This window comes from Venturia canescens, chromosome 2 (genome assembly GCF_019457755.1).
Source record: "Venturia canescens isolate UGA chromosome 2, ASM1945775v1, whole genome shotgun sequence".
NCBI classification, from domain to species: Eukaryota; Metazoa; Arthropoda; class Insecta; order Hymenoptera; family Ichneumonidae; genus Venturia; species Venturia canescens.
The window spans coordinates 12,693,844-12,718,865 of NC_057422.1; the positions used below are offsets into that span (position 1 = coordinate 12,693,844).

Below are 25,022 nucleotides of genomic sequence, written 5' to 3' on the forward strand. Positions count from 1 at the left end.
TGCATTCGTAATGCTAAAGCACACAACGAATCGAGACGATTCCTCAAAAATAATGGAACAGAAGTGTACAAGTTTGTATTTATGCGTGAACCGAACTGAGGTTCAGTCTCATCACTCGACGTAGCGCTCCAACGCGTTACGTAATTCCTACGCAGCTCGCCCAACTTTTTGTCGACGACTCGTCGTTCGCGACGTTCAAAAGTCGAGGGAGCAATTAATATAAAATAAAAACAAAACAACTAATAAAAAACGTGGAATTTTAACGTTTCAATTTTATGCTTTATCGTTGACAGTCTCATTATTACAGTTGCTCTGGCTCTGGCCAACGAAAATACTATTTTCACACAATGTTGTCGATGTTTTACCGGCTCGGAACTTCAGCACGATTACCAGCCGTGATATTTAGCTCGTACCGAAAACGCCCTCGAGTTTTACACGCTCGACGAGTTTCTCTTTTTCGAGGGATCGCTCGGTTCACTTGTGTCTTCAATCGCCATTGTCAAATCGCGCTAAATTTCGCCGGTGAAAAGATTATTAAAACTTTTGTCCAACGGATTTTGACGTTATCATTGGTGCGCATGAATTTTTCCATATTTCCGCAATTCCGCAATATCTTTGTCGGATTATTCTCGAAGATTTCGCAAGTTTTATTTCATATTTGCGAATGAGGAAAAATACGTGGGAATTTTGGTCTAAAAACTTGGCCAAACCGCCGGGGGTCTACGCTCGCACATTGTTCGCCACGTGCTCTCGCGTCTTTTATCGCTTTTCACGATTTGTTTTGTTCCCATTGAAAATACAGCACGAGAAGAAAATGCGCGACGAGCGCCCTTTCTGAAGCTGAAATGGTGGTGAGTTAGTGCCTGTTAGCGGACGGCACGGATCTATAATTACGGTCTCAGGTCGTTGAGTTCGGGAATGAGAATCTTAGAAACAGCCTGAATGAAAACTAATATTAGTTGTTGTCGGTGTAACGCACGGTCAAGCCCGATCGCATGTTTAAATTCTCGTCTTTTGTCTTCCCACACGTGTTATGCAACGCTGAGAGAATGATGAAAAAGATAAATCTCCGAGTTAAGGCGAGCAATGCGATGTGCAATTTCACAAAACGATGAAGCAGTCCTCGCGTTTGATTTTCAGGCACAAAAAATCGAATTTTAAACGAACCGGAAATTAACTTTGGGAGTATTTTTCCAGAGGGAATCAACAGCGAGCCTAAGCAAAGACCGAAGAATCGAAAAATCTCGCTCGCTGTTGTAGAAAGTCCGGCAAAAAAGACTGCGAGCAAAAAAATATGCGAGTTGCAGGAGTAAGAATATTCAGAAAAAAAAACACTTCACCGGAGAATTCAAACCTATCGAGAACGTCGAAGGGACCGGGGCGCACCGGCGCTCGACACAAATATGGAAAAAAGTCTCCATTTTTAACGGCGTTCCGCGTCGTTCGATTCGTAACGAGTCATCACACGGTGAACGGAACAGGCAAAAAGTCACTCGCTCTTCGATCCTGCTCCGTGAATTTCTTTTCAACTCGCGAATATTTTCATTCCTGCGTAATTGCACTCCATAACTGCCATTCAAATAAAATAACTTCAGCCTTCTTCAATACGGAGAAATAGAAACAAACTTGCGATATTTTATGATGATAAAATTGCCTCGGCATTCGAATACCGTCGATCAATAAACTCGCCTTTGGAAAGTGAGTTTTCACGGACGTTTTCCTTATTTGTTTTCCTCTTTTTTTGACGCGGGACTAGAAAATGGCATCACGCCTCTAACGTCTGTCCCAGAAGCACGATCAATTGTATTTTCCCCTCTGTCTCGTGGTAATTGTTTAATGAGCGTTGTATCGTGGCACTATGAGGAACGCGGAGCGCAGCGAAGCGAGAGAGAGAGAGAGAGAGCGAGGGAAGGAGCGTTCGCCAGGTCCACAACGACGACGATCTCGCGCTCGCCGGTTCTTGCTGACGAGAAGCGTCGATCTTCCAAACTCTCTTTTCGTATCCGAGATGATCCGGGGCGGGTCAGTGTGCTCCGGTCTTGCCCGGTTTTCGTGAATTTTCTCCGACACGAAAGCGTCTCGTCTCGTGTACAGGGTGTCCGAAAAATCGCGCGGCGGTCGCGGCCACTCGACGGAACGGTCGGAAGCGCTTCCTGCGATCGCTCGTTCTCTCAAACTCGGTTTTTCCCCTTCCTCGTCGAGACTCGCTCTGCAGGAGCGATTGCACAGAAAATGAGATCCTACGAGCGAAATATAACGCAACGCGACGCCTCATTAACTCGCGTCGAGTAAGGATTTCATTGGCGATTGCACTGAGGCTGAAATCGGAAAGAAAAATGGTGAAATTTGTCCGTACAAATTGGCGCCTCTTACTTCACTCGCTGCTCAGCCCCCTCGACGCCTCCCAAAGTCATTCTCGTCATAGGAACAAACCTGCAAAACAACATCTATCGCGATAATAATGACGATCAGAAATAGCGGTCGTAAATCAACGGAGTGTATACGAGAATAAAATCGAATAGTTTACGTGACTCGGCTCCTCTCTCCCGCTCCCTCGGCCTTTTTCGTGTCTCGTGACACCGCGACGAGCGGTGGGCCGAGGAGCAGCATGTGATCTCGGCCTCGTGGTTCCTCTCGGCCGTCGGCGCTCCGACTCTCACGCGCTATTCATATAACCCGAGAATTGTACGCGTAATACGCGGGAGCAGCGGTTGCTACGTCCGCGTATTCGAGTCCACGCGAGCAGCAGCCAATATTCTGGCATCGGGAATTTCAGCGACGATCTCTGCTGCGGGCTTGCCAAGAGTCGAGGCGGATTTGCCCCCTCGGGCGACCGTACCTCGGAACTTCCATGTACCATCTCGCTGAAGACGAGAGCGCGCGTATGTCATCGAACAAGGTGAAACGCAGCGCCGCCTCACGGTGAACAGTCTCACTAGCCTCCGCGCTATCTGATCGATCTCATTCGTCTGCGGATTTTCAAACGTCTCGGGGGGGTCGTGAAAGCGGGGTTCGAACTCGAGCTTCCCGCTGCGATTGCGTAACGCGGTGTATCAACACTGAAGATTATCGGAGGAATTTTTCTCGGTTGCGTGGGCACGGGGTCGAGGAGCCCGATCATAGCTGGCAAAATGGACCCCTTTTTGTTGAAGGATATTTATGATTTCTGGAAACGACGCTCAACTTTGCGACGTTCGAGTCCAAGGACGCGAAGGGAAGGTTTTATTTCACGAAGTTTCGCGGTGCAGCTTGAAAAGCTACGAATCGCACATTCGGGAGGGACCGAAATGGGAGAGTTGCTGGAATCATTATTCTAAAATGCATTAAAAATTTTATTGGGAGGAAAAATATTATGACCATTGGTCCGGAGCAAAACTCAACTTGCACGAGAAGCGATTTTCTATAAGAGACTCGCGTGAAACGATGATGGACCGTTTTTTACTCCGGTATGAGAATTCGAGAATTTATTGACGAGACTTAATTACAGACTTGAAGTAATCGATATGATGGTATTGAGAAGGTATTTCATCACGAGATTAGTTCAATTGGAGAAAAACAAGGACGAACAATCAAATCGAGAATAGAGTTTATCACACACGAATGCAAAAAAACTGCTCCAACAGAAACGTAAATTATAGAGAAAGAGCAAATTTTATTATCTGAAAATATCTTGATTCAATCTAATTCAAGTAAATGAAAAAATGTGATCCATTAACGTCATCTTCATCTTAAGGAAGTCACTTTTAAGGAAGTCTTGAAATTTACACAGAGCTTCGATCGGTAGTCGACTGCCACTTACATCAAATTTTAAAGGGTTCGTCTTATTGGTTATCGAGATAAACGAGTTTAAATATGAAGAAAAATACACTGGGATTACGCGTAAAAAATCGTTCATCTTTCCATATAACGAATGAACGCTTCTTGCGAAGTTTATGAAAAAGTACACAACAACAATAAAGTATATAACGAAGGTTTGGGAGAAAAAATTCGAGACGATTGTCTTACAAGTAACAAATGAAAACATTTTCGCCAGGGACGAATGAAATTTCTCGGTAAGTTGAAAAAATTTAAAATTTCGAAAACTTTGACACGAATTTAAAGTGATCCAATGAGACACCTACAAAATACGATTCTTCGGGTATGATATTTACCTGAAGTACAATTCTTAGGGTGAAGACATAATTGTAACACAAAATATCGATATTCAATCGTTCACCTTTTCACCGTTCGCCGGAGAAAAACTGTCTCCAAGTACCTTCTCCACTTCGTTTGTACCTTTTTTCCTTTTTTATATCTACATTTCTCTAAATAAACCCAAACTAGTCGAAGGCAGTGTGACTGTCTTCACTGTCAACACCAATCGATAATGTTAAGGAGGGTGGCTACCGACGATACAATGTTGCCATGCTAAACCATGTTAAATACATAAAAAATTTCAAAATGATAAGAATTTAATAAAATTTGGTGAACATATTCTTTAGGGCCAAATTTGACAATACAAATTTTTAAAGATTTTTCTTCTGTACAGTTATCGAGTAATTGATCACTAAAGTTCAAGTGTACAAGCATAGCGTTTCCATACATATAGGTATACATTCCGGGCATGAGAAATCTGCTTTAATGCGTAATTACTCGATAACTAAGGAGAAGAAAATTTTGAAAAAAATTGTGTCTTCGGACTTGATGTTGAAGAACATAACCAAATTTGATCAATTTCTTATCATTTTGACGAGTGTAGCCAGCCTCCTTAACACTCGATTCAAAGAATGAACTCAGGATCGTTGAATTTTTCCTTTCTACAATTTTCCATAATTTTCAAGGGCTCATTTTCATGAGACGAAAACCGAGACGATCCTCATCGGCGTTTCGAATCCTCCTAGCTTTACATTTCTCCCAATAAAATGTTCTGGCACAGCCTCGAGCCTCCCTCCTCCTTCGGACCGTCTTTTCTTCCATGTCGAGTCACGTGTTCAGCGTCCTTCGTCAGCGTCTCCGGCGAAAGTGTCCGTTGCAGGGGGTGAGGACGCGGCGAGGGGCTCCGATATCTGAAGGACTCGTTCGAAGAGACCGGCAGAAAGTCTAGACAACTATAAGATCCTTCGCCCCCGGCGACGATACCGAAGGATACTCGCGCGTTGCTAGGTCGTGATCGATCCGAATTCGCCTCTCGTGCGGTATAGAAACTTTCGCATTCATTCGTACGCGATGGATCCACATTGTTGTATGGCGGAATACCATAAGCCCAGTTCCGGGCCGAGATTGTCAGGCGAACTCGTTGTTTTCCGATACGACGAATCCCTGACGAGTTATTCGCCGTTGAAATTGAGCCAGCGATGAACAGGCGAGGAGGAAGCGAGACCGTGTCATTGGCCGCTTTCCACCTCAGCGGGGCTCGCGCAGCGCGAGCCGCTCCTGTTTCTCGTTCTAAATTAATTTCAATCATCGATAACCGGTCGAAAATCCATCAAGCAAACGCCCGTCGACGCTCCGAGGGGCGATTCTCCCATTTTCCCAAGATTTACGCTCCGAACGTTAATTAGTCAATACGCACGCTACATCGGCGTTTACGTAAGAAAGGGATCCTCGCCGCAGTGCTTGCGCCAGACTCGCAGTATCCCGAGCCGTCCTCGTACGTGCGTAATTCCGAGTCTAGACTCTCCGGGACTGCAACCCCCAGCCGTTGTTCACGTGAACTTTCCTCCTCTCGCTTTTTCTCCTTCGCTTTCTATCGCTTCGCTCCCTCCGGCGAGAGGCAGCCTTCTCTTTTTTCCCGGCACGTCCGGATGGTCGATGCCACTTTTTCGCTTTTCTTTAACTCGTACAAAATTACGTCGATAAAAACCTCCAGATGCGTACGCACTTTTTTTCGTCAAGAGTCAGAGAAACTCGAGTTGCCTTTGAGCTCTCCTCGAATTATCATAATTGCGCGTGCAACGTCGTCGCTTGCGGTTAAAACATTCAAAAGTAAAAGAGAAAAAAAACAAAAAAACAAAAACAAAATAATATTTTCCGTACGATTTTCCTGCGCTTTTCAGAAAGTTCGGAAAACAATTTTCGAGTTGTTTCTCACGAGAAAAATCCGACCGAAGTAACCATTTTTTTATTTCCATTTATTAACAATTTTTCAATTTTCAGATTCTCTCCAAAATTCGATTGGTTTTTTAATACTTTGCAAGAAAGATTTACTTTTTTATCGACACTGCAGTCAGGCGATTTGCTCAACTGTTGAATCGCTCGAATCTGTTGGGGATCGTGGGATTTGAGTTCGAGAAAAACCCTTCGAAAGTCACTCAGCAGTTAAGAGTATTGGAACGTGGAGCGAGAGACAGCTCGATGTTCTTTTTCCTCGAAGATTTCTTCATAAATTCAGAGATCGACTCGCTCGTCGCGACGTGTCGGGGCCTCAAACTCTCCGCGTTCTTACCCTGTCTGATGTCTTTACTGTCCAATGGTGTCACGAGAGCATGTTGGAAAGACTGCGACTGGCTTCCCAATCAGCTCTGCGGATTTGTGCTTCAGTTTTTTCTCTCGTGAGGCGCGAGTACGCTTCGAAAACAGGAGCACGAAGTTCCGAAGCTTTTAAGGTATTTCGGCAGCATTTCGTTGTTTACGCCAGCAAAGTGGCCACTCGACTCGGCAATATTTGCCGAAAAGGAACGGCAGAGGGCTTGCAACAAGGTCGGGGATAATTCATCGCTTTCGTCGATCAGTGAACGAGGAATTGATGAACGATGCAGGGGATCGAAACACCGAATTCAGCCCCGACGTCCGAGCAGTTTGGCCGTTTTTAACGAGTTTTAACGTTTTTCTCACTTTCCATGCTGAAACTGTCGATCGACGATGGCGTCTCACGATGAAAAGAGCTTTTTTGATATTTAATTTAAAAAAAAAACGGTCGAACGACCGTTTAGGGGTGAGTGGTGACATTTTTCCGCTCGTTTGAAACTCCTTAATTGCTATTCGCGTCTGCATCAGATAGAAAAGCAATTTTTCATACTGTTGTGACAATCGAGCTCTCCGAATGGGGCGTAAATTTGTGCGGGATCTCAACGAATTTGTAGCATCCCGCGAAGCACACCGTGAAGTTTCGTTAATGAGGTTGTATCAACGAATGAAAGCGGTAAGAATGGCAGAGAATTGGAAAGGCGGAGTGAATGGGCCATTACTTTATTGGATCGAGCCCAAATCCCGTATCTCGTTTTTCTTCCGATGTTTTCTTGTTCTCTCGATTCCCTTTTTTCACTTTCTTCCGTCGCGCATTTGTCTCTAGGCACGGACGAGAATTCCCGTCGTCGCAGGGGAGAGTAATTTTTTAAATATCCAACGATCATTTCCCTCCTGAGAATCGACGCGTTATTTCCTGGAGGACATTCATCGAGACAGAGGCTCGTTACACCGGGAACAGGACGTGAATATTTCACGAAATCAATACTCAATGTCATGCCTAATGTGCAGTCGCGTAGATTTCTCTGTAAGTAGAACAGCTCACGCAACGGGATAAAAATTTTCTCTTGCCCATTTTTCTGTGGGAAAACTGAGTTTTAAAAATTTGTGTATTTTAAGAGTGTATTTTTAAAGTCCAAACCACCATTTATAATTTATACCGTTCAAAAAATTTCGTCAAAATAATCTTTCTTTTGCCCGTCTAATTAGGGCAGACCCCTTTATTTTTTGTGACACTTTGAAATGAAAAATTGAAAAAAATCTCTCGTATCTGCACCTGGCCAATTATGTAAGCAATTTTAAATAAACGCCAATTTTAAAATAATCGCTCGAGTTTATTTACATTTGTACTGTTCACCGATGGACAACTTTTTTCCAAAGTGCCTCTGCTACCATCGAGTTAATTAGTGGTATTGGAGTTTTCAAAATTCCCGAAATATTGTTCATACATCATATCATAATGTCACAATCAATAAAATCAATTTGTATTATCCGTAGCGTCGAAATTTTTTTATAAATTGGGCCTTTTTTCACCGAATTAACTTTAGCCCCCCCCCCTTAAGCTGTACCACAATTTTGTAGGCTGGACCAATAACTTGTTTGAGAAGCTACACATTTTTCGTCTCATCATAAAAATGCTTGGTTCCCCCGCACTGAACTGAATATTTTGCTTTAGTTGCGAAATTTCGTTTCGATCAATTTTTCCTTGAGTGTGCGACACATTATTCGTGTTTACAGAGTTGATTTCATAATTGAACTTTAATACCATCGTATTAGATTCGCGATAAAATGATGAGTGTAAAAGTCCTCGGTTATCAGAGTTGTTAAAATCCGACGAGCGAGAGGCTCCTCAGTCCGCACGATTCGACGGTGCGCACGTCCGCCCATCGCTTTGTAACAGTCGACCACTCGATGTTGACTGAGCGAGTTTCAACAACGAATAATTCATCGGAGGATCGTCCCTTTGAAAAATATCGTAAAATTTTTCGACTCGGAATTCCCTCCCGAATGGAAATCGATAGAATTTCGATTCGGCTTTGTCCCAGCCCGTATATGAAAAACGATAGCAATGAAATTCCATCGTTGCCCGGTCGAGCGCGGTGACTCTAGTAATCGGCATTTGAAGCGCTAATCTTTCAGGAGTCATAACAGATGATAAGACGCTTCTTTATCCGATTTACTGTACTGCGATATCGCAAAAAGTCTCACCGGGATGAAACGCGATTCTCTGAAATTTTAATCAGAATTTTCACTTCCCAAGACAGAGAAAGGAACGGCGCGAAAAGTCAGCTACGTAAACTCGCTTTCCGAGTCCTAATTCATAAAAGATTTATTTTGGTCAATATTTGGCTCCGACGAGAATCCTCCTAACGCGCCGAGAAGGACAGTCATGAAAAAACAATCATATTTACCACGAAATCCATTAATAATTAGTTCGAATGAGCAAAACTGTCATCCCGCGCGTCTCGTGGGTGGGTAGTAAGAGAAAAATCTCTTTCAGCGTAGCACCAATATTCTTCCGGCAGCTCTTGTCGACAGCTAAATGAAGTTTCGCATATTCAAAGCGCCCTCGTTCATCGTGGATGTTTTATTATAACTGCTGGCTTGAAAGCTCGCGGTTCGCCGGATGGTAGTCTTCAAGAAATCGCTCTACCGAGACCGGAGAGCAGGCTCTTAAAATAGGCGGTGTCCTGCGCACTTGTTTGTCGACGGGGAATAGAGAATATTTCATTGTTCGAACACCGCACCCTCCCCCTGCAATCGAATCTCTATTTCTAATGGCGAGGAGCTCGACAATATTGACAAGCCCTCCGAGGCCCGAGTGCATCCGATCGAACGACAGTGATGGAGGGAAATTGGTGGGAAAAGCCAGTTCTGAGCTCTCGTTAAAAGTGGCACTTGGAAGTTCCAGCAGGAGTTTCGCTTTGTATTTGAGTAAAACAAATTTTTTGTAGTTCTCTCGAGCAACGATTTTTCAAGGAGATTGTAGCCCTGGCGAGAACATTTCATTATCGAAGTTCATTCGTCGTGATATCAGAGTGCGTCAGAGTGGCAAAATATCCTTGAAGCATTCGAGGACTTGGGAGAAACGAAAAGGAAGAAAAGTGTCTTCGCCTTTCTCGTTCCGACGACGAGAAAGGCGACGACTCGGATTTCAAGAACATTGAAAAGAAAAGTGTAAGAAAAATTCCATTTTAAAAATTACGAAACCAACTCTAAACAATTTCAATATAACAATTCGGAAAAAAATTCACGCATCATGAAAAAACATTGTGTTAAAGTAGATCGGCCGTTCGACAAAGTCCGGTGAAGGTCCACTTTTTTGCGTTCAAGGTCCCTTACAACGGTAAGCAGCGGGGCAAAATTTCCAATTATTTCATTTACAATTGAGAGTCTTTAACATTTTTCACAATAATATTAATTGCGAAATAATTGTACGGTATTCGAGCTTCGGAAAAGTTTGTATCGTGAAGAAAATTCATCGCAGATTTCATTTCTTTAAAAAAACATTACCTTATGGGGTAAAAAAAAAACATAAAAAAACTTTAGTTTTTGACGCGTCGAAAGCGGACACGCCAGTCATCACGTTGGACTGCTGGTAACAGCTGATCGAACTTCGGGCAAATTCGGGAATTGCAGGAATTTCATCAAATTTATTTTTCAGACTGACTCACGTGCTTTCACTCGTGCAGTAGCTTCGCTTTTTTTTAAAGAATTGACCATTCCTTTTTCTCGGTGTCATTACACCGACGTAAACTTTCTTTCGCGCAATAAAAATGTTCCCTAGGTTATGTCCATTTCAAGTGTCACCGGTACCGACTGAACCATTAACTATAGTCAAGTTGAAGTATGAATTTCACAAGCCGCGTCTCTAGATATCTTTTACGATACTCTTAAAGCATTTTATTACATTCTTGTAATAAAAGTATTCTCAATGCAAGTATTTATTAATTTTATTAATAATTTAGACGTGAATTTAATCAACATAAAGTGAACTTGACTAGTCTTAGAACGGCGAAACTATTTTGAAAAAAAAAAAAAAAAATACAAATCCGTAACGATTTTATAAAATGAAAAAAAAAAATCAAATAAAAACAAGAAAAAAAATGAGATGAGAAGATCTCCCATCTTCTCATCTCATTCTAACGACTAAAAATCCATTGAAAAAATGTCCCACCTAATTTCGAGAGCGCATCGAAAGGGCAAATGTGTATCTCGTATTTCATACTCCGCGCGAGGTTCTAGTGAAGCTTTTATGTGGAAAGGACGCACGAGAGCCAAGCGTTCTCTGTGCGTGGTCGAATGTTTTCGACAATGTGACTAGGCTGTTCTATAAACGTCCAACTTGCGCTCCAAATCACGTGTGTCGGTGCGTGTGGCTTTCTTTACTCTCTCGGGCCATCGCGATGCTGCTGCATCTCGCTTCTCGCGTGCGGTTACCTCGTGCCGTTTTTCCAACCCCGAGGATGACGACCAACGCGCGAGACCCAATAAAAAGGCGAGGATACAGAAGCAGAGAAGAGTGAATGAAATACAGGAGGGGAAATCGTTCGCGGAAAGATGCTTCACGATTATTCTTCGTCACCTTCGTTACGCTCTCGTTTGATCGTACACGAAATTGCTAATCGCCTTCGCACCATATAAATAATTCTTTCCTCCGCGAGTGTAGAATTTCCGATGCCTCTGTTCGCGTCCTCGACAGTGATTTCGAAAGCTTTGTTCTTCCTTCTCGAAATCCGATTATTTTGCCTAAACTCGTGCGTTTCTGACGTTTCGATCGTTTTCGACGAGAGACTTATATCGACGTCTCCGCGCGGATTCTGCTGCTTTCAGCGCCGAGAAGTCGGCGAGTTAAATAATCGGAAAAAATGCCAGTTCCCTGCTTTGAGTGGCGAAGTCACATTTTTGCTGCGGCAAAAAGACGTTTTTGGAAGATTCTTTTCTTCGAGTAACAGCACGCGCAAATTATCGGCGCTGCGGAGCTCAAGGGCTGAAAGCTTCGGTCAACGGCCCCTGCTCGTACAGAAAAAAGCGAACTATTACTGTCTCTATAAATATACGTGGAGAAAAATGACATATGAAAAGCCACGCAAAAGCCACCGTCCAAACGAATTTCACCGACTCTGAAGTTCACAGTTTTGACCTTAACGCCCTTGAAATCGTGCGTTTGTCACCGTGCGAGTGACGCATCGCACAATTGTCCTGCGAGGGAAGAAAAAAGATGGTCGTCGGGGTGGGAAAGGCGAATCGAGCGTAGACACAGAAGCGCCGCGCCGCGCCGCAGCGAACTTTAAACTTTGAGCTCGGTACGTGCACGAGAGAAACCGGTGGCGAAATTACGCCCTTTTTGTCGTAACGGAGAGACTTCTATAGACACGAGTTTCTCAGCTCTATAAGCTGCTATCCTCATCGTCCGATTGCATTGCCCCAGTTCAGCATTCACTTCCTTATTCCGCCCTTTCTTCCTCTCCCTTCTCTTTTCTCGTACTTTCTCTCATTTGTCCACCCCTCGTGGAAAAATACGGAGCGTTCTCCGCGCCACGGTGAAAAAAAATGTATCAGAAAACACCGCTGGCGCGACAGACTTTCATGTGCGCTATGAAAGTTAGCATCTGCGGCTCCGGGGTCATTTCCGCGGTCGAACGAAAACATTCATCGCGTCCGAACTCTTGCTCGAAAACGTTGGCCACGATTGTAACGGGTCGTTTGATCGCAAAATCGATTTAAAACCTCATTCACGTTAATTCGTCATCTCAGCTTCGGACTTGGCATCAGTTTTTATATGAAAATCCATATAAATTTGAAGGATTATGAAAACTGTGAGTGTTTCTCATGCACTCTCGCGTAAAACGCCCGGTGGACTCGAGCCCCGGAGTTCTATAGTCCCCGTTATAGCCACGCTCGTGTCGAGATATGCGAAAATCGATTGGCCGTTGAAAGGGCGGATTCGCAGTGGGATTTCGACGTGCAGCGACCCCGGCTACGACCGTTTGCGGGTTCCTAATCGATGCACGTTACGTAGAGATATTTTACGATTTATCAGTGTGTAAAGAAACGAGTGCGTTTCCTACCGTTCTGTATCTGACTGATATTCTAAGTACATAATCCAGAGCCTGGTAATAAAACTCTTGTGAAAAGTTAGTGACAGTTCCGATGGAGAAACGAGAATTACGCCGAATCGATTTATCGATCAGCCGTAACAATTTCCCCCCCGCCCCAAAAAAAATCCGCGATTGACAGCCTCTGCGATGAAAACGTCGTTTTCTTCGCTCGGTCGTTCAGGAGCGACGATTTCCTGTGGAACGCCCAACAGAACATTTTCGTTTCTACATCATTTTAAAATCGACTCGAAATCATTCGTCGAACACCCCCGCGAGCTTTCGGAAGCGCAACAATATCGAAGCTTCGTTAGCAACGGCGAGCGGTTACGTCAGACGGTCGGCTCCCGTGTGCAATCGGTCTCCCACTCCGCAGGCTGATCCCCGGGGTGTATAGCTATGGAAAATACCCTGATGCATGGTCTCGCGGTTGTGAGCGAGATGAAAACGTGCCCGGCAGGGGAGGAGGAGAGCTTTTATGCAGGTATGGGCATAAATACACGTACGAGGCTACAGATTCACTTTTTTCCCGTTTTTTCCTCATACGGGGTGTCCGGAAAGTCGCGCCGAATATTGACGGGACGAGGGAGAGCGCGAAGTTCCGAGGGGAAAAGGTTGGGGACTTTTCCCTCCGGGGTCGAAGGTCTCGGCGACTCGTCGGACACCCTCTTTTTATCGGCGAGAATTTTGCGACTGCGCGAAATTTCTCCCACTCTTGGGCTCGATGGATTCGGGTGCCGACTCCGGCGGATCGCCGCTGAAGAAACAACCCTCGACGCGGTGCCAGTCGACAAGGGGTGGTGGCGGTTACGCCCGCGAGACGCATCCCGTGCGCTCTCACACATAAATACGAAAAAACAAGAAAATTCTTATCAAACGCTCTCCCCAACACACAGATTCTCATTTCTCCACTTTCTTCTCACGTTGACGCGATAAAACTTTGGTTACGATGATTTTTAGATCCCCACCTCGATCTGTCGCAACCTCCCACGGTTTCGCATCCCTCGAGACGACTCCGAGCCACGAAATTTCTCCATCCCCGTCACCCCCGGCTTAACGTAGCTTGCGAGACTCGTAGGACGCGTACAGCTCGCGAGATCTTCCGGAAGTGAACTTTACCGGCGCGAGTTCAGCAATGGCCGACGCTCTTTCGATCCCATGAACGCTGTACGCTCGCTTATATACACACTTTTGTTCATATGTAGACCGAATTCTCGACCCGGCGTGCGCAACCGCGTTCGCCTTCTCTCTCTTGCGCTCGCGGATATTCAGTGTTAAATTCATCGATTCAAGAGACACACCAATTTGGAACTTTCAGCAGAACTCCCGATGTCACGTGTGGATTCGTTCCATTCTTTTTCTGCTTCCCTCCCCCCGCCGGGCTCTCGCTCCCCTGGATCGTTCCTGAGCAACGATCGTGCGTGACGTCACGAATTTTACTTTTCACAAACCGAAGCGGCGAGCGGAAAACGTTGCTGGAATTGTGATGATTGAAAGGTTCAATATTTTGGTGGATTTATCACTCAGCCAGTGGGTCTCGCAACAGCGAGTTCTCCCTCGAGCTCGATCTCAAAGACGCTTAATGACGAACGAATTTTATCATTAACCAAGCATGAGGTAGCCTCGAATGGGAGTGGAATTTGGGGGAACAAGTTTTTGGCGAAACAAACGGAACCTCGTGTACTCGTCGCAGCGAATGCGGCTTTTATCTCCGCACGTTTTTGGCCCGAATTCCGAAATATGATTTGCAGGAATTCGTTGCAGTTAACACCGCTTGAAAAATCCACAATATAATCAGCTGAATCTCAAAGCGAAGTTGCGACTTTTCAAAATATTGTGTGTTATCAAATCACTCTTACGTAAGCGAACGAGGAGGAACCCTCTCGAAGCTCGTTACAGCTAAATCCTAAACGAGAAGTGCAACCAGGCTCCGAATTAGCGCGGTAATTAGTGTACCAGTGCCAGAAGCAGGATCGCGGGGCAGACGGTGCCTGGAATGTTTCGAGTGTCGACGACGAGGCTATTTTACCGGCGAGGTCGTTGATCCCCGGTGCATTTTCTCCAAGCGGCGGCAGTCCCGAAGATAAATTGTTTAGAAGCGAGGCTTCAGAATTCACCGAAGATCGCGCGCAAGATGAGTAGTGACAAAACACTGCTGAGCTAAAAAAATTTTGCGAAAATTATAGCTTTCTCAGCGAATGAAAAAATCCATCGAATTTCGTCGACTAAGAAACTATTTTCACTTGCTCTCAATCGGATTCGAAGAGATCGGTTAATCCAGTACTTCCCTATTTTCGGAGTGTCAGACCCACCGATATTTGTTCCGACTCCAAAATTTTCGTCTCTACGCTAACGAATGTTAGCGCGGTTGGGAAGCCAGCTGAAAAATTTCAGTGCTCGAGGATCCTTTGGGCACGCCGGAATATCGTCAGCAAATACACGCACGCGGTCTTTTCGTCGTGCTATTCTAATTCTAGAACTATTCTAGTCGCTCGCATCTCCACTCGCGGAGATGAGCAAATGAGCGAGAGAGAGAGAGAGAGAGAGCGAGAAAGAGAGCTTCCCTGGTGATCGGTGCAGCATCCTCTCGCCTACGGTTCCCTCCCCCTGCACTCGTCCCTCTCGCTCTTCTTTCAAAGCCCAGTCTCGTTTCGTGCACTGCCTGCGACAGATACTACTGACGCGTTTTCTTCTCTTTTCCACGCGCGCCGCATTTTACTGCCTGTTTTCCGTTCCGATCGATCGTTTCATTCATTGAAAATCGCATTCGCATTATCTTTGGTAAAAACTCACGATTCCTCGTAATTGGAGCAGTGACCAGCCCGAAGACCATTCCCTCGTATCGATGAGAGCATAAACTGAGATTGAGAATCTTTAACAAAGATAAATCGAGTCATAATAATTCATTGAGCAGGGAGCGCTGTTATCAAACCGGAAAAAACGAAACTCGCGTCATCGGGGGCTCGGGTATCAGAATAAGTGTGAGATGCAGTGGCGCCGTCATCGAAAGATCACTCACGTGATCGGCTCCTCTAATCACGCTCTGCTTTTAACGAGGTACCAAGACGGTACGAGTTTTACTTTACCAGTGGAGGAGTAGCGCATGCCGAAATATTTGTACAGGGTGTCCCAAGAGTCGGCGCGGATCATTGAATCCCGGTGAGTCAAGTCCTCTCCGCGGATTCGATGAAATATTAATTGATGGGTGATGCTCGCGTCGGTGGAAGGTCCCGCACGACGCTGAAGTTGCAACGTCCGAGTCCAACGAAATGAAGGAAAAAACGTTTGTCATTCGCCGTTTTTAATCTCACGAGGTTTCGGTGCAGCTTGAAAAACTACAATTGCGATAATTGGAGGCTTTTTTAGATCGGCCGGACTCCAACGTCGCTAAGTTCAGCGTCACGATGGTCGCGAGGAGCAGCGAGCTGCGGCGCCTCGAGACCGCGGGGGAGCAATTTTATTGGTTAATTTCAACTTTTCGGAAAACCCGAAAATGCTCGGAGACTCTTCGTTTCAGGGATTTTTGAATCCGATGCGACTCGCCGGGCACTCTGTACATCGATGTTTTGTAGAATTAAAAGACTCTTCCCCCTTCGAAGTTTTAGATTCAGACGAAGAATTTTGGTTTTCGCTCCATTGAGCGGCTTGCCCACTCAATCGAGCTCGCGACCACCCTGCCAGAAAAATAATCTTGAAACGTTTTGCAATCGCATTCGGATCGCTCGTTGACGCATATATCACATTTAAACGACTCTTTCTATAATCGCCCTGTGTCACTGGGTTGCGCTTGCATTGCCTCGAAAAAAGCCAGCACTCGTCCCCGTGTGCGATTTTCACTGTCCCTGCTGCTGCGGTGTGACACAATCGCGCACCGGCCCGCGGCCCAGATTATTCTGCTATATACTCATCTCTGACACGAGAATCGCGTCGCATGCTCGCTCACACACACACACGCACACACACACACACGCACACAAAAGAATCTATAAGCACAGCACGCAGCGGGGTCATTGAGCGAATTCCGAATCTGTCGATGCATGTAGATGAACGAATTCTCAATTTGTCTTCTCCACACTTACTTTTTCTTCACCTTTTTCCGTCTAATTTACCCATTTCTCGAAAGGAATGAAAATATTTTTATTTTATTAGCAAAATGTAAATTCGAATCGTCCATTCCTCGGATTTTTCATTCCAAAAGTTTAATTTAGGTAAAACAAAAAAAATGGAACTTTAATTATTTACTTTTTTTTATAAATCCAACGGAAATGTTTCGATGTGAAAGAAGCGAAAATTGCTTTGCTAAAAGGAAAAAAGCATCCTCGAATTGCCGTTTATGGGGTTGCTTTTAAAAATGTCTTATTTTTTTCAATTGAAATTTATAACCTTCGAAAACTGAAATTAAATTAGAGGCTCGATCGATTGTTGCAGCTCCACCGGGCGAGGAAGACGAGGAGGACGGAAAACGAAATGGCTACATAAAAGGGCAGGAAAGTAAAGGGGGCCTGAAAAACGGGCAAGTTGTACACAAAACTGGCCGTACAGACTCAGCGGGAAGTTCAACGAGCGATTATGCGAGCGATTACGCGAGCGCGGTCTCGAAATCGAGGCGCGACAAGTCACGGGGGGGAACCATGGCGAGCCAGCCTAAAATCAGATTCAACGAAAATGAGTACACGAGGATCACGACGCCGCGGCAAGATGTACTTTTCAAAAAGGGATACTTCTCGAGCAAAAAAGTATGGGCGAGCACCGCCAGTATGAGCGCAACACCCTCCACGACCGAGAGCCAATCCGCTTCACACTCCACCGCAGGTACCTTCTGAACAATCATCAAAACCGTCATTAATTGAGGAAGATCGTGCGTTATACTTGTGATTAAAAAAAGCAACTTAACTCTTTCGCTCTTTTCGTAATCAAAGAAACGATTAAAATTTATTCCACGAATGATTTAAATTATGTGTAGCTTATTTTTCATACAATTATAGCGGTTTAAATACCTTCATAGTTAAGGAGGGTGGATCACGAAATCAAAATAACCAGAATTTTATGAAATTTCGTGATAACATTCTTTGGCGTCAAGCATGCAAATACAATTTTTTTCAATTTTTTGTCAAAATTTCATGTCAAAATGACATGAAATTCATCAAATTTGGTGATAATGTTCTTCGGCATCAAGTGCGAAGACACCATTTTTTTCAAAATTTTCTTCTGCTTAGTTATCGAGTAATTACGCGTTAAAGCAGATTTCTTATGCCCGGAAACGCTATGCTTATACACGTGAACTTTAGTGATCAATTACTCGATGACTGTACGGAAGAAAAATCTTTAAAAATTCGTATTGTCAAATTACGCACTAAAGAATATGTTCACCAAATTTTATTAAATTCTCATCATTTTGAAATTTTTTATCTATTTAACATGGTTTAGCATGGCAGCATTGTATCGTCGCGATCCACCCTCCTCGTCAAGCGAAATGAGACAACAGCCATTTTCTATTTATATGCTTATGCATATCTATATTTTAAAACAACTGGTTCGTGGTGTTGCCAATCCTTCCACTGTTTATGTCGTTATTACTCGTTAACCTCAAATAAGTGTTTTACTATTTCCAAGTGATTTTCACCGGTAGTAACGAGGCTTTCTCAAGACATCATTGAAGTCTAAAAACACATTTTCTTATTCTCGTTTTTGATTCTTTAAAGTTGGGGGGGGGGGGGGGGGATTCTATTTCATTAAATCGAAATCGTCGCACAGGAAGTGAGCCTGTGTTTAACCCTTAAAAAATGTGATTTTCGTGAATTGTTTTCTCGACAACTCGACCGTGGATACTGTAATAATTCTGTCAATAGATGCAGAGTATGTTTCTAGCACGTTTCCACATTTCAACTCTTGAAGTTGGAATTTTCCATTTCCATTAGATTTACGTAAACTTCCTTAAACGCTCGGAGAATTGAAACTGAATAATTACCGGGCAAGCAATCCCGAGAGCGATATTCTCGATGTTTTGTCATTATTTGCTGAGCGAAATGTACATTTTTATGAAAATTTAATCAAGTCTATTAAATAACAGTCAGTTTCTGAGATTTATGTACAAACTCGTCAGTCGAATTGAAAAACACCTCGTGGATAGAGTTCTCAATCACATTTATTAGAATTTCTTTCAAAATAGACCCTTAATTTTCACCCTTTTATGCGTTTTGAAGAGTTTTTATTATTTTTGTGTATCATTAAAAACATTTTATTTTTTCAAAAAATCTCGGTTCCTTTACGCTCGCAAAGCTCGTCGAACGTTTCTGTAGTTGACTGTACTCGTTCCATGGTAACGTAATTGTACAAATAATTTGTATGTTCGTAATGAAACGATGCTGAAATCCTGAAATTATTTCCCGGTCGATATCTCGCAGCGACTCCATTCTAATGAATTCTTTCGCTCCCGAGAATTCTCGCTCGGCATGCTTATCCCCTTTCCCACTAATCGCTGTCTGGAGAGGATAAATCTCGAGAAATTATTGTTCAATAATCAGAGTGAGATGAGAGCCTGAAATTTTCAAGATTATTCCTGAATGAAACACTCAATCGAGTGGAAAAAAATGAATTTTTTGCCCTCGTTAGAAAAAAAAATTGGCCATTGGCTTTCCTGAATGATTTCACACGCAAACATTTTGAAAGATATTTTCAAACTTTTGTGCAAAAAATTCCATCAAAAGTAGAAAAAAACAAGAAAAATTTTTCAACGAAATATCGAAAGAAGCAAATCAATCGAGTCCCATGAAAGTGGTAAGATAAAAGGAAAGGAATAAAAATGGATTTTTCTTTACAGATGGTAGCGAAACGACCGAGGACCAACAACTCCTGGACTGCACCGCCACGGAGTATCCAACGATGATGGACCCCGGTGTCCAAGTTACATACGGCACTTTTTACGACCACGCCAGCGGTTACTATTACGAATATCCGGTGATGGTGTTCGGTCCCGAGGGCGCTGTCCCAAACGGGCCTCCGATGCACGACGTACTGACCGCCGTTCCATGCGGACCAGTTCCACTCCGTCCAATAAAATGGGTCAATCCTGCATTCGTTCCAAAATACGTCAACGAACAGTACGGGGTCGTGGATTATCAGGTGAAGTACGGCCGATCCTACGACTCTGTACACGATCACTCGTCCGTATCTTCTTCTACTTCTACTTCTTCTACTACTTCCTTCTCCACGACGTCTGTATGCAATCCCCTTTTACTCCTTCTGTTGTTTTTCTGTCTCACGTTAAAAGACTCATTGATTCACCGCGTCGATTCGTCTTCAATTTATATTGAGAAATTTATACGTCTGATATTTTACGCGTGGGAGTTTTATCAGTTATTTTAGTTTGTGTGTGGAAGAAACTTTGCTTGCCTTCCCATTGGTACTGCGTTCGATCCACGTCGTTTCCTGACATCGATCTGCATGTAACTTTGCTTGGAATTTTCTTTTTAGCTATTGCGGGAAAACGTTGAATAACTTTTTACTAACATTGATCGAAATATTTGTTGATGAACTAGCTCATTTTTAAATAAGAATTTTTGTTTAAAAAATTTTTGTTTTTTGTACCTGGAGAAAAAGTAGTATACTTTGGTTTAGTACTGTCACATAAAATTACACAGCTGCGTGAAAATAAGTGGTAAATTTGTTTCACTTTTTTGGAGTTGGAGGTTCCTCTCCAAGGCTCCCGATCGAAAAATCTATTGACTATTTTCAAAAAATAGTGTAACCGCCAATTGAGTGCCAGGGCCAAAAAAGCATTTTGTAGAGTAAGAATTTTGTAAATATTGAGCTTTTCGTTCGAATACAAACGCTGCTAATCTCTTTGGCCAACTCTTTTTTTCTCATCAGCTTATCTTCATCGATGAATGTATTAATTTTCTGATTTTAACGCAGACGGCGCAAATTGGCCAATATCCAGCATTGGTGGACGGGAACGAAGCTCCTCTGGCAGGACAGACCGAGAATTCGAATGGCAGCTACGAGGCTTATCAGGAGAATGGTACCGGCAGTGCAAGTTGTACGGACAGCGTTGGTGACGAGGAACAACAAACAGGGAACAACGCCGAAACGCAAAACGGAACGACGGAGGCTTCGTTGACCGACGAAACCGAGGAAATTGCTCAAGCCCCGGTCAATTCCGAGGCTTATCTCGAAACCGCATTGGCACAACAACTCCACGTTACTCATGCACCCCTCGTTCCACCGCCACCCCCGTTATACGTATATCCCGGTCACTACATGTTTGGCCCGTCGTTGGTCAACGTCAACGGTTCGTTCGCCATCGTTTTTATTCGACCATTGGGAGAATGATATTCCACTAATTATCGTCAATATCATTGGAATCAAGTTACGAATGAACGACGAAAGCAATATTGAACCTTGAAATCTAAAAAAAATGATTTTCATGAAAACCAAATGAATTTCTCGGTTTCGAACATTTTCTTGCTCTTCAATATTTCTCAGATTTGAAAAATAAGGGGAACGATGAATTAAGGGGTCCAATGAATCATTTGCAATCCATAACGAGTGCACTTGACGTTTTGAACTTTTTTCAAACGAATCGTATTCCATCGATAAAAATTTGACACGTTCTCTTACGTTCCAATGTATTACGATGATTCGTACGACGAATTTTAGAGAAAAATTCACGTTTAATTCTCCCCGTCTGATATTGAAATGCGCATCGTTGAAATCGAGTGAAAATTGATTGAGTAAACCTATAAATTTTCTGCAATTTTTTTGTCTCCTGATTCTCTCTTTCGTGATATCGAACGGAAATATGTCGAGATTTATATTTGATTAGAACGATGCACATTTCAAAAAAATGTTCTCCGGCTTTTCCTGCCCCCGCCCTTTTTCATTTAGTTGCGTCCCAAGAATAATTCTTTGAAGCTTTCTTTGGAAAATCCGAGCCTACAAACGCCCTGCCCCCTGACTAATTGCCTGCTAGACAACTTCGCTGGACAAACGCGCTTGCTACGAAATGTTATTTGATCGTTTTTTTTTCTTTCAAGTGACACCTCCAAACAATTGAGGCTTTTTTGAAAACGGAGAAGCATGACGGACCGTACGACCACTTTCGAATGATTCTTTTAAGTTATTCCGGCCTCGAAAAGATACGAGACGAGACAAATTTTTATTTCACGAGCTCGTTTGAGGGAACGATTCCCGAGCGAATAGCTGAACGTTGGGAGAAATTCTACGGAAACGAATCAACGCCATGGCAAATTAAGGGGACGGTGTAACGTCGTTTTTCAATTTATTTCAATCTCCTTCGTAACGATCCTTCGAGAAAAAAAGCACTCTGGAAAAAATGAGACTGTACGCGTTCGTTCATCTCAATGTTGTGTAATCGGAGTCCAGCGAGTCACAGCCACTCGTGTTCGTGCAACGAGGACTCGGGGACACGTGGTTTGAACTTTTGAGCGACGAACTTGCGGAGACGCGTTCACGCGACAGCGTCATTTCCCGTGGAATTCCAGCTCCGCGTCTCAAAGCCATCTCGTTTTTTTGCCTTGATTATTATTTCTATTAGTCATTGTTCTCGATGAGCTTCAACACTCGTTCACGGTCTCCGAGAATCGCTCCGGGCGCGAGGTCTCAACCGTGTAGCACAAATCTCCCCTGCGCCTCGATGATGCAACGTATACCGAATCGATTATTACGTAATTAGTATCCTCGCTCAAATGTACGAGGTAAACGCGTACGTACGTGTACAGGGTGTCGGAAAAGTAACTGTGGACGATTGCGGGGATCGTTGGATCGCGGAATTCTCAATGCAAAAAGTCCTCAAGCATTTTGCTCTCCGAGTGAGCGTTGATGAGATATTCACCGATTACGAGCGATCGAGCTCGTCGCCATAACTAATTGGGCAGCGTAATTTCTCGGTATCACTTTTGGCACACCCCGTAAATGATTGTTTTGATGGCAAAAAGAAATCGGATAAAACGCGCGGAAAACGTTGGTGAGAAATTCGAGAAAATGCCAAAAATTGTTTACACTTTTATTCCTTTTTGGATCCCTTCAAAGTGATTGCGCTAGTGCATACGCCTGAGTTGCTGAGTCCGAAGATAGCGATGACACGAATGAAGAGAGAAAAAAAAGCAATGAAAACAAATACGCGAAAGAACAATCGCACGCACACCGACACACACGATCGAGACCGGAGGAATTCGCTTTATCGTTTCTTTTTTTCTCTCTTTCTTTTCAATTTAAAACGTGAGCAGCGTCGATCGGCGGACGTGTCGCGGGAAAGGGCTTTAACCACATTCACGAATGCTGTCCCGTTCATCGGCATCATTGCTGTTTTGTAGCCACGGTGCCACTGCCTCGAACAAGGTAAAAAGCAATGACAAGAACGCCAAAACACTGAAAATACGAAAAGAGAAAAAACAATGACGAGACGAACTTAACTTACGAGAGGACAAATATTATTCTTCAGATATTTAGAATTCCAAAGAATCGAATTGGAAAGTAAAAATTGGAAAAACTTCAAATCCTTTGAACAGTTGAGTTAATCAACGATAACGACAGCTCTTATTTGAAGAATATTTTTCACTCGATAAAATCGATGTTCATCCACACTGAAACCACGAATTCACCGATAAAGAAAAAACCAAGTGACAGAACACGCAGCAAAGTGCAATATGCAAATGCGTTTCGACACCATCCACTCGCATCAATCGCTCAAACGTCACGCTCCTCATCTCTTACCGGCACACATCGAATCTCGACTGTCACTAACTATCGAAACTTGCATCATAGAGAAAATAGCCTCAGAACATTTATCTCCACAATTTCATCATCCAACCCCGATGCAAAGAGATGCAACTTTTGGGACACTCTTTGTGCACGTGAAAGTGGTCGTTAACATCTTCCTCGAGACTTGTATTCGAAGTGTACTTTCCATACAAGCATTTTTTAACTCTCGCAGTTTCCGTGCTTTTCTCTGACAATGAAAACGAGAAAATTAACCCAACGATCGTCCATAAAGATTGTTAAGAAAACTGGTTTTCTTTCTGCCTTTGCCCTCTCTCTCTCTCTCTCTCTTTTTCTCTCTCTCTCGCTCCCCGAGTCAATGGACTCGAGAGAAAATATAACGATCGTGATAAATAGTCGGTGCGCGAAGACAGTCAGCAAAAGTTGTTTCTTCTACCTTCGTCGTGATAAATATACAAAGTGTATACTTAAGAAACATCGCTCGGATGAGAGCACATTGTCGTATTTGTACGAGCTCGTTCTAACTCTCTCGCAGTTTATATTTCGTCTCTCTTTTCTGCTCGTTGCGTTTCGGCATTTGAGTCCCGATGTGTACGGCGCGTTCGAAGCATTTTCATGATGACACTTTCAGTCTGGCTGACAACTCGATGGAGGAGCGAGTCGGAGGGGGGGTTGAATCTCAAAGTAGCAGAAATAGTGCGGGGTTGGCAAGCGACGTTGAATTGCTGCACCCTGAAATAGCTAAGTGTCGAAAATAAAGCTGAGCGCGGAACGAGCAGTTGTTCGAATCTCCTCTCTCTCTCACACACACACACGCACGCTCGCGCATTCACACATGCACTGTCAAACGTAGCCAAAGTCCTCGGAGCATGTCAGATCCCACCAAGCCGCCGCTACGCACTTTGAATTCGACAACGGGCTTGAAAAGTTCGAGAGATTTTATTTCCGCGAGTAGATTAAACGAGAAAATTTGATAATGTGAGACGGGAGAATCGTTGAACGGGCACGAGAGGCCCGAGGAAAAACAGCGTCGTTTATTCTGGGTGCGAAAGGGAGAGATTGAGAGAGAGGTACATATCGCGACTCGAATCCTTCGAATCGTTTCACGATCTATTAAAGTACAGCCAACGGACTCCACTGACCCTCCTCCTTGTGCTTAAACCCATTTTTTACTCGATTTTTCTTCCTCATCGCCTTTCAATCCTCACCGCACTTCGATCTTTCTTCTCCTTTTTGCTTTCATTCATCGTTTTTTACTTCCAGTTCGTTTAAACTTGTTCTGCATTTTTGTTTATTTTTACTCCTCGGCTACTTGTGCCGTTGTTCCGCATTCATCCTCCCGATCTTTCATTTTCTAATTCTCCTCCTTCTCGACTTTGTTTTGTGTGTTTTTGTTGCTCGTATCTTGTACCTTCCGGGCATTCTTTCACCCTCGTTTCTTTCTTTATTTCATACGATTATAATTATATTTGTTCAAATTTATTTTGTTCACTATTTTTATACAACTTTTTTACTCAATGTTTTGCATTACGATGACACTGCTCGCTCACCTTCTTCGAGAGTAATATCGGAGCTTCGACTCTTTTTCTCTCGTTCAAGGCGTCACGATACAGAGTGGTGGACCGATCGTCCGGAATCCCGCTATGAACGGAGCTCCAACGAACAACGGAGCGTGGTCCAAACGGAAAAAGAAGAAAAGCTTCAGTAGAAGAAAATGGGGACAACTTGTTGGTCCGGTGA

General features: G+C 43.7%; 1 protein-coding gene across 7 annotated transcripts in view; it reads left to right on the forward strand.

The window, feature by feature from the left end:
* The window catches only part of LOC122405728 (WD repeat-containing protein DDB_G0292056-like), a 38,878-nt gene that overhangs the window by 6,012 nt on the left and 7,844 nt on the right, over nt 1-25,022 (forward strand). For 5 of the 7 annotated variants that reach the window (XM_043410654.1, XM_043410655.1, XM_043410650.1 and 2 more), the window contains exons 3-6: nt 16,971-17,354; nt 19,363-19,760; nt 20,457-20,832; nt 24,882-25,018. In XM_043410654.1, the coding sequence (XP_043266589.1) occupies nt 16,971-17,354; nt 19,363-19,760; nt 20,457-20,832; nt 24,882-25,018 (1,295 nt within the window). Of the gene's footprint in view, nt 1-15,319; nt 15,611-16,970; nt 17,355-19,362; nt 19,761-20,456; nt 20,833-24,881; nt 25,019-25,022 lie in introns of those variants that run through there. The other 2 variants (XM_043410649.1, XM_043410656.1) reach the window with 2 other exon arrangements.